The 15,991-nt window shown below is 43.1% G+C and overlaps 1 protein-coding gene across 5 annotated transcripts; it reads left to right on the top strand.

Annotated features, from left to right (window-relative positions):
• The first annotated feature begins 6,666 nt into the window (after positions 1–6,666).
• On the top strand, positions 6,667–15,437 carry C2H8orf76 (chromosome 2 C8orf76 homolog). 5 transcript variants are annotated; one of them, XM_058830427.1, is made up of 6 exons: positions 6,667–6,915; positions 7,135–7,230; positions 9,590–9,733; positions 10,587–11,038; positions 13,958–14,090; positions 15,165–15,437. In XM_058830427.1, the coding sequence occupies exons 1-6, from the start codon at positions 6,802–6,804 to the stop codon at positions 15,369–15,371; spliced, it is 1,146 nt and encodes a 381-aa protein (XP_058686410.1). In that variant the 5' UTR covers positions 6,667–6,801; the 3' UTR covers positions 15,372–15,437. The 5 variants fall into 5 exon arrangements, with proteins under 5 accessions (XP_058686410.1, XP_058686409.1, XP_058686408.1 ...); XM_058830426.1 differs by having other exon boundaries at positions 10,572–11,038; XM_058830425.1 differs by having other exon boundaries at positions 10,521–11,038.
• Positions 15,438–15,991: the final 554 nt, after the last annotated feature.

Genomic DNA, 15,991 nt, shown 5'->3' with positions numbered 1-15,991 from the left:
AAAGTTGTGCTGGACTTGTACAACTCATATATGGGAACGCAGCATACTTCTGGATATTACAAACCTAAGCCTTTGTGGCTATATGGATCTTGTCTTTGGATTTATTTTTGTTATTTTTTTGAGGCAAAGAAACGAATGGATGCTGCTGTAAAATATTTGTAATATTGCCATTATTTCTTTCTGTAGCAATTATTGCTTTTGCTTCAACAGATAAAGAAAATAAATCAGAGATAGAAAAATCCTAAAGACGCTGGTAGAAGAAAGGATCATGTCAGAACTTCTGAAAATAAACTTTGTACCAAAAATTTGAAAGCAGAAATAATGGAATAAATGTCTCCTTATTGAGTGCGTGTGGTTTTAAGAGGTGGCATGGAAACCAGGAATCATGTCTGTATGAAAATGTCACAAACCAGACCTTCTCAAATATCATTTTCCCTGTTAAACAAAACAGAATTTCACCAATTCCTCAGATGCATTGAATTTGGAGAACTGACTTGGCTGAACAGCCAGTGTGAGGTCAGCCTCACGTGTGAATCAGTACAGCTGCTTGTTGCTGAACTGTTCTGCCGTGTCAGCAGCCCAGGGACGTTCACGTGATTCTTCTCATGGCAGATGCTTTTTATTATGGCATTTAAAATATTCAGGGTGGGAAAAGTAGGGGTGAGTAGGAACCACCTCCTTACTGAAGTCCCTGTCAATTGGACAGGCTGCTTTAATATGTATTTTTTCCTGAGATGAGAAGGGTCTGAGGAAAGCTGCTGTGGAGCTCTGCCCTTCTCCCATGAGCCCAACCTGCCATCACTCACAGCCACTCCCTGCTGGAGGCAGCGCCACTGTCTTGCTTTGGTGTGACTCATCGCACCCATCTATTCCAGCTGTTGAGCTGCAGCTGGAGGAACTTGAGTCTCAGATTTTCCTGGAGGGCCTGCCATTGTGCTTACACATGTATCCCAAGCAAAGAAAAAAGATGTCTGAAGTGAGAGAGTAATTCCTGTACTGTAACTAATGTTAGTATGAAAAATGACGTCTCTAGCTGAAGTAGTGACCTAAGCACAGGATGGGAGACGAGCATGAGTCATCACCACAGCTTGGTGGCCAAACTGTTTGGTCAAATAGTTTTACTTGGTTGGGTAAAAAAAAAGAATGTGTTTTCAAGAGTCCACCAGCTAATGAGGGAAATACAAGAATCACCAGATTATGCATGCAGTCATCTTTTTTTTAAAGGTACCCTTTTTGTTTTCCGTGTTATCAGCAATTCCAAAATGCTGCAATTCAGTAGATATTTTCACAAGAGATCAGCTGGCCTTGTACGTTGTTCCACCTTCCCCAGCCCCTTCTTCCCAACATCTTTCAGCTTGCATTTGTTTTCGTAACAATACTATCAACTACTATTTTTGCAAATTTAAATACCAAGCCACTTTGTGTACTGCCTTTTTTCCTTTGTATGCCAGAAAGTCCCTCTATAAATTGTTCCCTGTGGGCTTGGTATTGCTTTGAAATACTGCTGGTGGAGGTCCCTAGTCTCAGACAGATGGTGGTTTCTAACATTTAAATGACTTGTTGCACTTCAAATACCTTAAAATGAAATATTTGAATATATGTTTCTACTGCTATTATATTGAATTACTAGCACTGTGACTAATTTCTCTCCTATGTATGTATCTTTACAGGTTTAGTGCTGAGCTGATCTTCATTACCTTAAAATATTTGGTAGAAGAAAGAAAAGATGGAAAAAGGGAATGAAAGTGTGTGTCACACCTAGTTGATTTGTGTCTTTGAGTGAAAATAAAGGTCAGTGTTGGCAGTAATTCTCCTCTTAGTGATATTCAGTTTTCCTAAATGAGAGCCAGAGAGGAAAAAAACAACTTCAGTAAAGTCTGTCTTAAGAGACTAACAAGGAAGAAAGCCCACAAAATAGCCTGTAATAGTGACATGTTCTGAACCAGAGATGGTACAAGTAGTATTGCAATTGTAACTGCTCTCAGTTCTGGAGTTTCCAGCAGCTGACCAGAGCCTTCAGAAGAAGTCCAGCTGCAAGAATTTCTGTGCAAGTATCACACCTGGCACCCACAATATGCAGAATTGGAGCCCCACAGATACTCTGTTATGGAAGGGGTTCATAATTTTTCCTAGCAATACCACAAAGTAAAAAACTGCATAATTGTTGTATGTTTTACAGTTTTCTTTGTTCTAAACGAGTTTCACGTGCAGTTGTTGGGGGAAGGGAGCAGTTGTGGGCAAAGTCCATTCTGGATTTCTGCATTTTGTTTGCACGTGTTCATTGAGCAGTGCTTTCCCTCTACTGTGACTCACGCTTTCTTCAGGCACTGCTACTTGTATAAGGCAATAAGAAGACACAGAAGCTAAATTTAATAGCAGTTTCCACTCGTCCTCTCCAGCGGTGCAAAAGCTGTACGGGAAATAAGACACTGCACAATCAATAGCTTGGTTGTTTCCTATGTGGAGGCAGCCTCCATATGGAAAAACAGAACAAGGCCTGAAAAAACCTGTAAGTTGCTAGGGTCGCTGAAGGGCAGGCCTGAAGCCCTTGGTATATTTCTTCAGTGTAGCTTATTTTTTTTTCTAATTATTTTGAGTTGTTTCTCTTTGTTCCTGCTAGACAGCAATATTGTAGTAAGTCAGCTCAGTTTATTCAATGTTACAAAAAAGGTCTTAAATGGTGTCATAGAGGAGTTGCCACCAGTGTTGTTTGGTCCTGCCCAGTCCTGAAAACTGCAGTAGGAAAGTTTTAAGCTAGAGAAGTAAGGAATCTTCTGTGGTCTCTGCGGCCTTGTTTCATCATAAGTAGCAATTAAGCAACAAGCATTAACAATGGCCAAGGCAAGTTAATGAGTCTTCAGAAAAACTGATAAAAGTGAAAAAAGGGTGTAGAATGAGGCATGCAAACCTCACTGTGCCCAACCCTGGGACTCTGTTGATTGTTTTTTCAGTTAGAGCAATAGATTGAAGCTACCACCCTTTGCCATGACTTTTGTATTCACCGACCATCCAGGTACAATCTCAGGTCTTGTATTACATGGCTGAGTGAAACAGTTCAGACACATGACCACATCAGTACTGGACATGTGTAAGCTTGCCTGGGAAGATCACTAGGATTCTTTCTAGCACTTTATCACTTTATTCTTTCTATCTTTCCAGAAAGTTTTTTTCCTCTTTTCTTTTTGACAGCTTTCTGGTCAAACCCAAGGGCATACTCATTCTGCTCATCATTTATCCTACTAGACAGAAAATAGTTGCAAAACCCATTAATAGCTGAACACATCTGTGTGCAGTGCACCCTTTTGGCAATAACAACTTTATTGGGTTTTGTGAGGCCTGAGAGGGATGGATTATGGCCTAGTTAATATGGCTTGCCAGGGGCCTGAAAGGTTGCACTGTTTTCAAGGCAGAGCAGGAAAATTAACCATCTTTTGAGGGATGCATCTTCTCCTGTCTGTCCTAAGGACCCCTAAGAAGCTTTTGACTTATATTAACAACAAACAGTTCACTCTATGATTTCCACAATGCACTCCTCACCTCCCCACTCAATATTTGTTGTGTCTAACTAGTACTAGAACTTACTGTCATCATTATAAGTTATGCTAGAGTTCATGTGAGCTCATCAGAGCTTTTTTTGTTTGCAGTTTGTAGTAGTGCTAACCTCTGTCTGCCCCAAACCATGACATGTTATTTGTATTACCCTTCCAGTAGTCATGGACAATATTAACTTATGTGTGACACCACGCAAAGAAGATGAAAGGTGGTTTCTGCTGTAAAGAACTTTTAATCTAAATAAAAGGTAAGAGACAAGGACACAGTGAGACAATGTCAGCAAAAATAAAGAGCTGCTCTTCTCCTTTCATGAGTGTGTTTAGGGAAGGGTGTATGTTATGACTATCCAACAAGAAAATAATCTTCCCTCAAGGTATGAATATTTCACAATGTCTGGAAGAATATACTTAACAATTCAGGAGCCACCCCATCTGAGGAATGCTGCCTGTGGGCCTTATTTGGCCTCTTCACTACAGGCAGTTCTCTTGCTTAAAGGAGAGAACTACTCTCTCTTCTGCTTTTTTCCAAAGGCAGCTGCTTTCCAGTATATTTTAATAAAGCCATGTGAGCTGCATCATTCCTGGCCAGTGTGTTTGGGTAGTGCCTACCAAGATAGGGCCCTAGATGCTGACTGAGGTTTCTTGTTTCTGCTGTGTGTGTCTGATGGTCTCTAAAGCCTTTGTGGTGTGTCTGGTGCTGGCATTAGAATGACTGGACTGTGGCTAGGACCCATGGAGGCTATCACAATACAAATAACAACATCAGTAATTAAAAACACTGGAGGAGGATTCTTCTGAATTAATTTTGCCTCAGAGTAGATGGGGAAATGGGGAGAAGAAGGGGATTAGACAAACTCTGTCTTCCATGCTGCATTTTCTTTTCCTGGCCAAGTCCAGATTAAGGAAGTAGGACAGCGTGGAAAAACCCTGCCTATCGCAGGAGTTGTGTTCACAACCTGGGCTGTTTCTGGGCTCACTCTGGCTGCAAGACAAAGCACCCTGGCCTATCCCTGGCTTGCCTGCTCCCGCTCATCCAGGGTGAAGTTGGGTCACAGCCCCTCACCACTGCCACAACGAGGCACGCTCGTGTGAGCAGCCACAATGGCTTTGCTGATGCACAGGAACTTGCATGGAGGCCACAACTTACTGGAGCCCACTTTTATTGGTCGAGTGTTCATGTGCCGAGCTGGTGGCTGGCAGTGGAGTACGACCTTGGCTGCCTTTGGGGGGACATTCATCTATAGCTTCTTTCTATCCCCGAAGCCACCTACACAGCACAGCTATAGCAGCACAGGCTCATATATCTGAGCCCCCTCAAAACTGCCTCTTCCAGGGATGATGTTTTCTCCTCTGTGAAGCCAAGGCTAACAGCATCAAGGCAAATCATGCCTTGCAAACTCAGGCAAACAGCTTTATTTAAGTACAGTGAGAATTTGTATTCTGGCAGCTACACTGATGACTTGGATCTTAGAGGAGAAATTGAGCAAACCTCCAGTGCTGACAAGGCAGAGGGATTTCTTAAAGTTGCATTTTTTAATTTCTGTAACTAATATATGAGGAGCTTTTTAAACGTCTTGAGGGGAGGCAGGGGCAGGAGGGAGCCAGGCAAAGAAGTAATGCAGAAGAGAGGCAATACTTTGCCCATGACTTATAACTGAAACCACACAGTCAGCTGCTAGACCCCCTGTGTGACACTCGGGAATCGTGGCTCTCCTATCACTAATTTACCAGACAAAAGCATTCTCTGCATTGCAACACAGAGCCTTTTGTAGACCATCAGAAGAATCGATGGGTGAAACCCCCAGCCCTGAAGGACTCTGCAATCCAAGCTGGCAACCAACCAGCTGCTGTGGGATTTGCCACTGGGAATGCCTTGCCTTTTTGTATTTTCCTTTGAGCTGTGGCCACATTTCACTTTGATTAGTCATGTTTCTTTTTTTGGGCTTTCTTCTTTTTGATTTGTGCTTATTTGTCTTTCTGGATTTTTGTGCCTTGTTCATCAGACACTGGTCTGTTGCAGCGTGACCTGCAGTCCTGGAGTAGGGGGAAACAACCAGAGTGTCCAGTAGATGTGAGGAGCACTACAGGTGCTGACACTTGTGCCAACCTCCACATGTGCTTTGCCTGCCCTGGTCTGCAGGCAGGAGGAAGCCAGATGGTTTTGATGTGCATATACAAGTGACTGTCCTCACCTACTTTGACACTTTTAACAGAAAGACTGAAGCCTGTCAAGCAAACTCCTGGTTTGCTCAAGACTTAATTACTCACCAGTTTCTTCTGTGCTGGAGGGCTTGTTTGCCAAACAGCAAGTTTACAAGCAAAATAAACATCAAGCTGCTTTTATTTTTCTAATCAAATCCAGCTACCAAAGTTGAGTTTCTACCCTGGCATTTATGCCAGGTCATACTACATCCAGTCACAGCTCTGCTGGTATGGAAGAGTACTTTAAGCACATAGAAAGAAAAACCCTAACAAAAGCAAACCACACGTTTTACATGTCTACTAGAAGAAAACGTTTAAAATAATTTATACAAGCACTGCTCTGGCCTCAAAAGGTGTTCTGGTATTAAAAATTTCATCAGTCCATTTTGCAGGCTAGGGAAGTACAAGGATGACTTTTCAGCTCACCTTCTCCAAACCTGTGTGGTGATTAGATGGAACAAAATGGACCATCCAGGATGGACAGACTGGAGCAAGGAAACAGCACAGCAGTAGCCTTTAAACACAGCACGCTGTGCACAGTAGTACCACGAGGCAGGGCAGGCAGCCGGGGCGTGTAGAGCTCTCCATGAGCAGCCGGGTGAGTCTTGACCTCCTGAAGGAGGTCTGTGATCAGTCTTCGCTTTGTTGTGCCCCCCTTTCCCATAGCGCAGTGTAGGGTGCTCTGGGAAAGCCTGTCGTGTAAAGCCTGAAATTTCACAGAATCACAGAATTTCTAGGGTTGGAAGGGACCTCTGGAGATCATCTAGTCCGACCCCCTGGCAAGGCAGGGTCACCCAGAGCAGGTCACACATCTTCTACTTTGAGACAGAACTGAAACCAAATGGAAAAGTTACCAAAACACATTCCCACTCACCCTATGCAAAGTCGCCAGAACGAGATGCTAACAGAGCACCTCCGCAATCACGCAGTTAGTTTATCAAGGCGCGGGACCCTAGTTCAGCCCTTTACCGAAGCACTTCCCTTTCGGTGAGCGGTGATCGAACTCCTCCCCCCGCGCGGAGCGGGGCCGGCGGGAGCGGCGGCGGCGATGGAGCCGGCGCTGGGCCCGGAGTTCGAGGATTCCCTGTTCGCGCCGAGCCGGGAGCGGCGGGAGGGCGGCGGGGACGGGGCTCGGTGCGGCGCCAGGCACTGCGAGCCCCGCGTGAGGAGCCGGGACAGCGGGAGGGCGGGCCGCGACGGGTCTGTGTGTGCTCTGTGTGTGTTGTGTGTGTGCTCTGTGTGTCCTGTGTGTGTTGTGTGTGTGCTTTGTGTGTGCTCCGTGCCCGCAGTGTTTCCGCGGCCCGTCACGGTTCTGTGTGTGCTCCGTGCCCGCAGTGTTTCCGCGGCCCGTCACGGTTCTGTGTGTGCTCTGTGCCCACAGTGGTTCCACAGCGCGGCTGACGGCGGGGAAGGCGCCGGCGGGATCACGACCAGCAAGTTCCGGGCGGACTGGGCGTTCCGGCAGCGGGACTTCGAGGTATTTCCAGGGCGCTCGCACGGGCCGGGGCAATGTGGGGACACAGACTGGGGCGCCCTGCAGTCCCCGATGTGCTGCGCCCGGGTGAACGTACATCGTGTACCGCGGCCTGCGGGTCTGGCGGCCGTGCCGCGCTAATCCCGCTCCTGGTTCGGGCAGAACGCGGGGCAGGGCCGGGCCGCGGAGGAGATTTGTGTCCTGGCACGATCCAGCCCGGAGCAAACTGGACAGGAACGCGGCGCTGCCCCGGAACTGATTGCAGGCGGGCGGGCGGGAGCAGGGCAGCGGTGAGGCCGCGAGCAAAGCTGGGTGTGAGGCCGGGGAAGTCACGGTCAGAGTTTGGCGTGTGGGTTTCTCAGCACCTGGGGATGATGCCGTGTCGCACAAAGGCTGTCAGATGGCTGGCACCACGTGGCTGCGGGTCACCTTTCTCAGAGCTCCCCCCGCTGTCAGATGGAAGCGGTAGTGGCCGTCAGGCTGCTGCCGGTCGCGGAGCTGCCTCTGCAGGGCTTGTGCCGGTCCTCTGCCGCCTCTGCTCGCTCCGGAAGGCCGCTTGTACCTTTGCCGTGCCTGGATGTTGCCCGTGTCTGTTCCTGCCCTCACTGTGTGCGTCCTGAGCCGCCTTCCTCATCAGCGGTGCTCTCCTGCCTTTTGCAGTCCTAGTTGCAGGATCTAGGCCTTCATTACCTTGTTTTCTTGTCGAAATCAGCATCTCCAGTCTTTGTTTCAGGTGTAACTTCCCTCTTCCAGCCTATGGTTTGCATTACAGGCTCCCTGATTTCAAAGCCCTCCAGGTGACTTCTGACTCTACTCTTCCCCCTAGCCCATTGGATTTGTAGATCTTCTTGTACCTTAGCTGGCACTGATCCTAATGTTAGTCCATCACTACTGCAGCCCTCTGTATACCTGACTAGATTTTCTAATCTCAGCTGAGATGTCCTAAGGGATTCATCAAAGGGTGCTGATAGCAGAACTGACTCAGGCTATGGTCAGATATAGCTGCTGACCTCCAGGAGAAGCAGATTTCTCCTTGCTGTGGTTCCCAATCAGGAGAGAAAAACACCTCCTCAGATCTGCTAAATAAAATAGGCTATTGCTTCCTAACTCTTTCCTGTTGCAGTGATTTATGTTGGAAATGTTTTCAGTTTTATTGCTAACGTAGATCTCTGGTGGAACGAGAACCAGAGCTTGATTGCACATAAAATTATCGATTTGGAACTATTGACCTTAGAAAGGGGGCTGGAAATATGTAAATAGGGGTAGTAATCTCTTCTCTCATTGTCAGTTTTTTTTACTTTAGGGTAGGCCACTTGGTAGGAAATGTCAAGGACAACAGAGATCTAAGCTGTGCCCATTTTTAGGATAGAGGTGACTGTAGAATCTGCTTGGGATTCATAATGCCTGAACCTTGCCAGGTTATATCCTTTTGTCACATAACAAGGCAAACAGGGTTGTCCTCAACCCTCTGATCCATTTTCACCAGTGGCTGCTGCATGCACTGAGCAGAGGGGAGCTCCCTCTTTTGCTCAAGGATGAATGTGAGCTCAGCATCAGGAAAGAAAAATATTTCAGCCGTTTTGCTAGGAAGTATTTAGGGTGTGTCTCCTATCTCTTTCTGTTGGAACCATTAAAGTTTGCAAGGAATAATTAAATACTGATTTTGAGAGATGGGAGAATGAGCACTGCTGTTTAGTCTTCTCTCTGGGCACTTACACAAAGGGAGAGAAATCAAGATTCCAGACTTAGCTTCACTGAATACTTAATTTAATGTATTTAAATGTTAATTGGAGTCCTGGTGAGTGCCCTGAGCATTAAGCTGCAGAAGTATTGCTCATTCTTGCCATTTTCTTTAGCCCAATTAATATTTATTTCAAACACATTAAAACCAGCCTATGGGAACAATGGAGATTCATCTTCTTTGTGGTATTCTCTGACTTACTGATTATTTGAGGTTCAAACCTTCCCATGGAGAATGTCATGGTTTTGAAACAAGGCCCCACAGATTTTGGATGAACACTCAGATCACTGAGCTGGGGGGAAAGATGCCTTGTGTCACATATTACCCAGGTCAGTAGATGATCCCTTCTGGATCAAGCCTGGTGGGAGAGAGGTGGACAGATGTGTGGTGAATCCTGCTTGGGCCTCAGCATGAGTTAGAATTGCGGCTGCTCATCACCATCTAGACTTGGCTGCGTAGTACTGGGCCTACAGGTAGTACCTGAGTCTGGAGAACTGCAAATGTGTGGACTTCAGGTTCTGAATTTCCTTTGTGACTGTAGTCTTAAAGTGCTGTCAGGCTTGCTTTTAAATGCAAATCTCGCCCTGTTTTGTTTGCTTTTCTTCCTGTCGACACTCCTAGAAAGCCCTGTGTGAATACTCGGAGTGCCTGCTACTCTTACCTGCCAGCAACATTGCAATGAGACGCGATGTCCAGGAGGGCCAGGCTCGGTGTTTATCTCGCCTGGGAAGGCACAAGGAGGCTCTGGATATTGCAGAAAAAATGGTAAATAATGCAGTCTTTCTTTTAGGCTTTCAATATGAAAACATTGCCAATGGTTCTTTTATACGGACCATTTTCTGGAAAAATAATTTTCATGTGTATAATCCTTCAGGATGTTCAGTGCTTGGAGTATTTGGTAAACAGAGGGTAACTGTCACTGCAGATATAATCACTCTTTAGAAACTGGAACACCCTGTACCACAATGAGCTCCCTGTGCAGGGAAACTGGTAGTCCTGGAAGGGACTAAATATCATGCTCTGCCAGGCAGAATTAATGCAATGTAATAGGAATTATAAGAAAGGGAATAAATGAGTGCTAAAATCTTTCCACTATACGAGTGACAGTTCAAAACTCTCTTTTATTTCCATATACTTGCTGCCAAACTGCCACCAAGAAGAGTATCTAGCCAGAAATTGAGTTTTTCCCATAAAGGAAAAAGTCCAGCAGCTCTGAAGTCTGCTGGAATATTATTGATGCTTTTTATTTTATATAAAAGGTATTTATGATGCAAAGAAAGGCAGCTGTAGAACACTACAAAGGCAAATAAACAAATGACAGCATTTAAGACCTTGCCTCTCAGACTGGGACAAGGCAGCTAGAGGAAATGCTGTCAGATTGATTGTGCAAGATCTATATCCTATTGTATCATTTTAAATTAAGAGCACCATTTTGTAAAGTTTAAAAATTACCTTGTGATATTTGTATGTCATTATTCAGGGAGACATTTTCTTAGGTTCTGAAGGATGATTCTGTCCTACTCCTTTTTAATCTATTATCTTTCGTTTCTAGAGAAACAGCGCTACTAACACAGATCACTTAACGACGGTTCTCAACCTGCAGTTTTCCATTTACCAGGATCTGGAAAATGTGGAAAAAAAGATGATGTGTCTGCAGCAACTGATCTGCTTACATCCTTTCAGTCCCTGGTTCTGGAAATTACTTGCTGAAGCTTATATGAGCCTTTTACAGAAATTGTCTCCATTGGTCATTCCGGAAGCAAATCTAAATCACTCTGAAGAGGTTTGTGTAAGTAATAACAGTTTCAGAACATCGACTGGCAGAGAGATTCATTTGCAGCCTCACAGATGTGATGGCCAGAAAGAAGGCCCTTGGTTCAGCCTTGCTGCAGAAACAAAGGAGGAGAATGCAGTGACTTGTCCCAGCAGCCAAGTGGTGAAAGAATTCCTCTGCACTTCAGGAGAGCTGGAGCGGACAGACAAAGAGAAATGTGCAGACTCCAAGTCCTGGAAGCAGAACATGTTAAAGAAGGTTGGGATAAAAGCATGTGCCTCATTTATTAGAGCAAGGTAACTAACTCTGTGTATTCTTAGAATAATGTTAAGTTCTCTCAGTCAAGAATGATGTAAAGCATATTTTTCCCACTTGTTTTCAGTTTGCATTTTCAATTTAAATGTTTGTTTTCAGTTTGCATTTTCAATTTAAATGTTTGTTTCAGAGTTGGCAACACTAACTTAGAAACACTCTACTGTTGCTTCAGATCTAAAAAGCAAAATCTACTTAGGGTGGTGGCTGTGAAGAGTCTGAATCTGAGTGGAAAGAGTAAACCAGTGTCATGCATGGTTGAGAAGTAGAATTTTTTAATGAGCTTATAATGTGAATCTTTTCAAGTAATTATATACAAAAGGGTCTGTTCTTCAACAAATGCTCCTGCTAGACCTGGTCTGGTATTAAAGATGCAGTAGCAGAAGTGCCCCAAAGGGAAGGCATAGCCAGTCTTCCTTCTGCGAGTGCCACCTGTCTTATTTGCTTGAAGCCTCATGCTTGAGTGAAAATGTATTTTATAATAATACCCCAATCTGCATAATGGATGAGGCTGGAAAATGAACTCTGTGACAGCTGATTGACAGGGCTGCATTAAAATGTTCTTTCCTTTTCTTTTCCCTCTTCCTAAAACTCTTGCATACAGCAAAAATCCCCAAAACATAATCTTTCAAAGAGATAATTAGGAACTGGTTTTGTTAAAATAATCTTGGACGGTTTTTCCCCCTCTTGCCTCTCAGTAATGTATCAGTCATTGAATGTTTTTAAAGGCATCTTATCAATATCTAGAAATGTTTACAGAGAACACTTTATAACTGCCCTGCTGGGGCAAGATTTAAGAAATGAAAAAAGCCCAAATAGTAGCTTTTAACTGTACTCAGACTAAGAGACAAAGACTTTAATTGCTCCTTGGAAGAAGTTCATTGATTTAGTACTTATAGTGAATATTGAAGGTACATTTATATTAATAATTTGTGCTGCTTCTTTCAGTGTGTATGGTTCAGAATTGAGACGGTTATAAATGGTGGCATTTCCTTGCTTGGCTGCACAGTTTCACAGAGTGTTACTGTGGCTTATATTTGCAGATACATTTGTCCAGGATAAGCTTCTCCCCTGCCCAAGGTTTTTGCACATTGTCTAATATTTTCAGGTCTGGATTTTAAGTGGGATGTAGATGTTGTATAAATGTATGTGCAGGATAAGTTGCACCTGGAAAAGAGATGTTAGTATTGCTTTTTGTAGGAAATAAGGTTCTCTGTTAATGCATCATGAATAATTGACTCTCATAGTTTTGAAAAAAAAATGGAGTATTTTTTTGTTTAATTTTCATTGAAATTTCATTATTTTTTATACTGTATTGCTGCAAATTTCAAAAAAAAATAGTTTACAAATTAAAAATACTTTACATTTTTACTTGGAACCAACAAACCGTCTGTAAATTCAGCAAAGTTTTAACCAAGAAATTCAGATTTGTAAATTTTGATCTTTATAGTGTTCAAATGAAAGTTTTCATCCCAGATCTTGAGATCTTTTCCTTAAAAAGGCACACCATTAATATAACACCAGCTTCACTTAACTTCAGTAAATGGGATAAAAAAAATTGTTGTTTTTCTTTTTGCATAAAGCTTGAATTAAATACATTTTCAGTAACAACACTGCTAAGTGCTAATGGTGCCTTTATTAAATATTGTAGAATAATAGGATGCCAGGTTGGAAGGGACCTCAAGGGTCATCCTTTCTTGGCAAAAACATGATCTAGGCAAGATGGCCCAGCACCCAGTCTAGCCAAATCTTAAAAATGTCCAACACTGGGAAATCCTCCTTTCTTGAGGAGATTATTCCAATGACTGATCTCATTGTAAAATACTTTCCTCTTGTGTCCAGTTTGAATCTCCCCAGCATTAGCATTATACCTATTGTCCTTCATATTTTCCATGTGGTTCCCTGTAAAAAGGGAGTCTCCATCTTCTTTATAGCCACTCTTTAAATACTGAAACATGGTGAGGTCTCCCTAAGCCTTCTTTTCTCAAGTCTGGACAAACCCAGTTCTCTCAGCCTTTTCCCAAATGGCAGGCTTCCCAGGCCTTTGATCACCTTTGTGGCCCTTCTCTAGACCCTAATAAATTCTCTAAAACTGTATTTATCCCTGCAGTAATGCAATAATTGTGAATTTCAGTGAGTTCACAGGAGATCATGCAATATGTCTCTATGTTCCTAGAAGTGCAAAATAAGCATAATACTGTTAATCTGTGTGACAGTGGATTTGAGACAAATGTATAGATACCTGGGTATTTCCTCTGCCAACCTGTTTTACCTTCATATCCTTTGTATGAGGAGGACTGTGGAAAATGACACTGTTCCTGCTGGTTGAGCAGTTGGTGATGGCCCTGCATGACAACCTCTGTCGTGAGCAGAGTGTGTAACCTTCACCAGTTCATGGTTGTGACTTCTGGGGCACTGCCTGGAACCTAAAACTGGTGAACACTTTTAGGAAATCGTCCTGGGTTGGCCTGTGTGGGGAGGATGTTTGATATTTGTTCAAACCCTCACATTTGTAGCTTTTCAGGTTCCATAGGCTAAAATGTGCTGCAGTCTTGTTAGGCTGCAGTAAGGACATGGAACACCTGATGAGTCACAGGTCCGAGCCTCACTTTTGAATGGTGTGATGAATATATGGGCACAAAAATGTTTGCATAGAGCAACCAGAGCCATTGGCATATTGTTTTTCAAAAGTACTTCTCAGTAGTTTTATAGCACAGAAATACAATACCTATGGTTATATTGATACAGGTGTATTGACTTCTTTGCAGTGCGCAAAAGTAAGGAAGAAGAGCTGTTTTAAAGTATTAAAAGTGTTAATGAAAGTATTAAACTTTTTGGTTGGTTTTAGGTCTGCTGACTTTTTTCCCAGCTGTACCAATTTTTGACTGCCTTTCTCATTCCAGGCTTTTACTTCAGCTTACCCAGTCACAACAGTTGTCCTTTGTGCTAGAGAATAACAGAAAAAGTCAAAAGGAAATTGATGACAAAGTGGCTCTACTTGGTTTTGATGAAAACTCCTTGCTGCTGATGACTAAAGTAAGAGGATGTTTCATTGCAGGGTCTCAGTTCTCTGTGTGGATTCAAAGCATGACACTCCCCTGAGCTAATTACCTGTGTCAGGAAGCATGGGGAATTGGTGTTATCTGGAACTGACAGAGGTGCCTGTAGAGCCCTGGCCTGCGTCACACAGGTGGATCTCTGATCTGCTGAGATTAGCCTTTCAGGAATGTGCAGCGTTGTTAAGTTTCTCACTGGACTTGTACTTGCACATGCATCAGCACTGTGCATTTCCTGGGATGCACATTTTATCTCAGGAGTTGTAGATGCTCCAAAGTGAATCACTAGTTTGAAATGGAAGTGAAGATTACTTTGATGGCCACAGCAGTATTAAAGACTTGCATAAAAAGTATTAAATATTTCCAGAAAGAGACTTTATTTTGCATTTCTTTGTTTTGTTTAATATACTGGGTTCTAGTTTAAAAAACAACAGAGGAGAGCAATATTGCATTTAATCTCTTCATAGAGATTAAACATTTTTAGTGCTATTTAAAGAGCTTCTGACTTTTATCATAAGGATCAAAATGAAGCCAGTGAGATTCTAACTTTGCTGTCAGCATTACAGCTTTCAGTGAGTGACAGCCAAGCCACTGCTGGGCTGCAGGCAGTCGGAGGGATGGCATCCATGAGTGGGCAGTAGCACACAGGCTACCTCAGGGTTGGGAAAGGCTGGGAAAAGAAACTTCTCTCCTTGCTTCCCTTGCTGGGACTAGAGAACTGCTTGCCCCAGGAGGAGTTCAGTGTTGATGCAAGGTGAGCACCAAATGCAGAGCTGGCATTCAGATTTCTGCTGCTATTCAGAGTGAAACACTCCTGTGCAAGTGCAGCCAGAAGCTGGAGGGGTTGTGCAGCGCTGAGCTCTGCTCTCAGCTCTCCCTGAATACAGAATGCCAAGGCAGGCAGCTTCATCATGGCTTGGAAACTTCTCCAGGATGGTGTGTGGTTCATGTGACAGGGGCTTTGCATGTAAAGATCTTTTATTAATGCCATGTTTGATGGGTTTCTTTCTGCAAGTTGTCTTCTTGATTCCCTTCTTTCTTACTCTTTTTGCAGGCTATGGGGCAGGATCTTATACCAGAAAAACTAAAAGAGGAGTTTCAGGGTGAGGTAAAATGCATAAGCCCTTCAGCACTGTCATCACTGGTGACTGCTTCAGTCATGGAATTTGAAATTAAATGGTTTGGTAATCTCCAAGATGATTTATGCCACTTTGACAGACAATTTTATTCCGATATTTATCTCCCACCTTCAGTAACATAGATGTTTTGTTGTATTTATTCTTGTATTTCTAAATGATTATGGCATGATACATGCAATAAAGTTCATATTACATTTTTTAAAAAATTCTTATTGTATTTCTTTTAAGAATAGATACAAATCTCTGTATTTAAACTGTTAACCTTGCATCCTTTTCTTCCTTCACTTATTTGTTTGTATTTAAAATTACAAGGAAAACAGTGTAAAATCAAGCTTTCAGCTTTCAGTAGTTCTCCATCATACTCCTCACCAATTTGTGTTTGAAGTGCCTGTGATTTTTTTTTTGAGGCCTGCAATGCTAGTGGGATGGAAGCTTCCTTTCTGAAGTCAAATTTTAAGGTTTTGTGGTACAAAATTTAATGTTGTTGCATTTAGAGCCATAGAATGAGCTGTTTTCTTAAGTAATTCTTTTAATTTTTCTTGATTTACATTATGGTGATTTCCTGTTCAGAGATGGCTAGCTAGAAATCTCTAATATATTTATGCTTAGAAGTTGTCAATAACAATACTTCCATATCTTTTAGGAAGGAAATCTAAGTAATAAATATTTAACTTAAAAACTAGGAGATTTTCTGAAGCCAAGTGTTTGTTGCAGGCATTGAACAAGCTATAGTGTAGTGCTC

This window comes from Poecile atricapillus, chromosome 2, assembly GCF_030490865.1.
Source record: "Poecile atricapillus isolate bPoeAtr1 chromosome 2, bPoeAtr1.hap1, whole genome shotgun sequence".
In the NCBI taxonomy this organism is placed as follows: Eukaryota; Metazoa; Chordata; class Aves; order Passeriformes; family Paridae; genus Poecile; species Poecile atricapillus.
The sequence above is the reverse complement of the archived record's forward strand: the minus strand, read 5'-3'. Positions and strand labels throughout refer to the sequence as shown.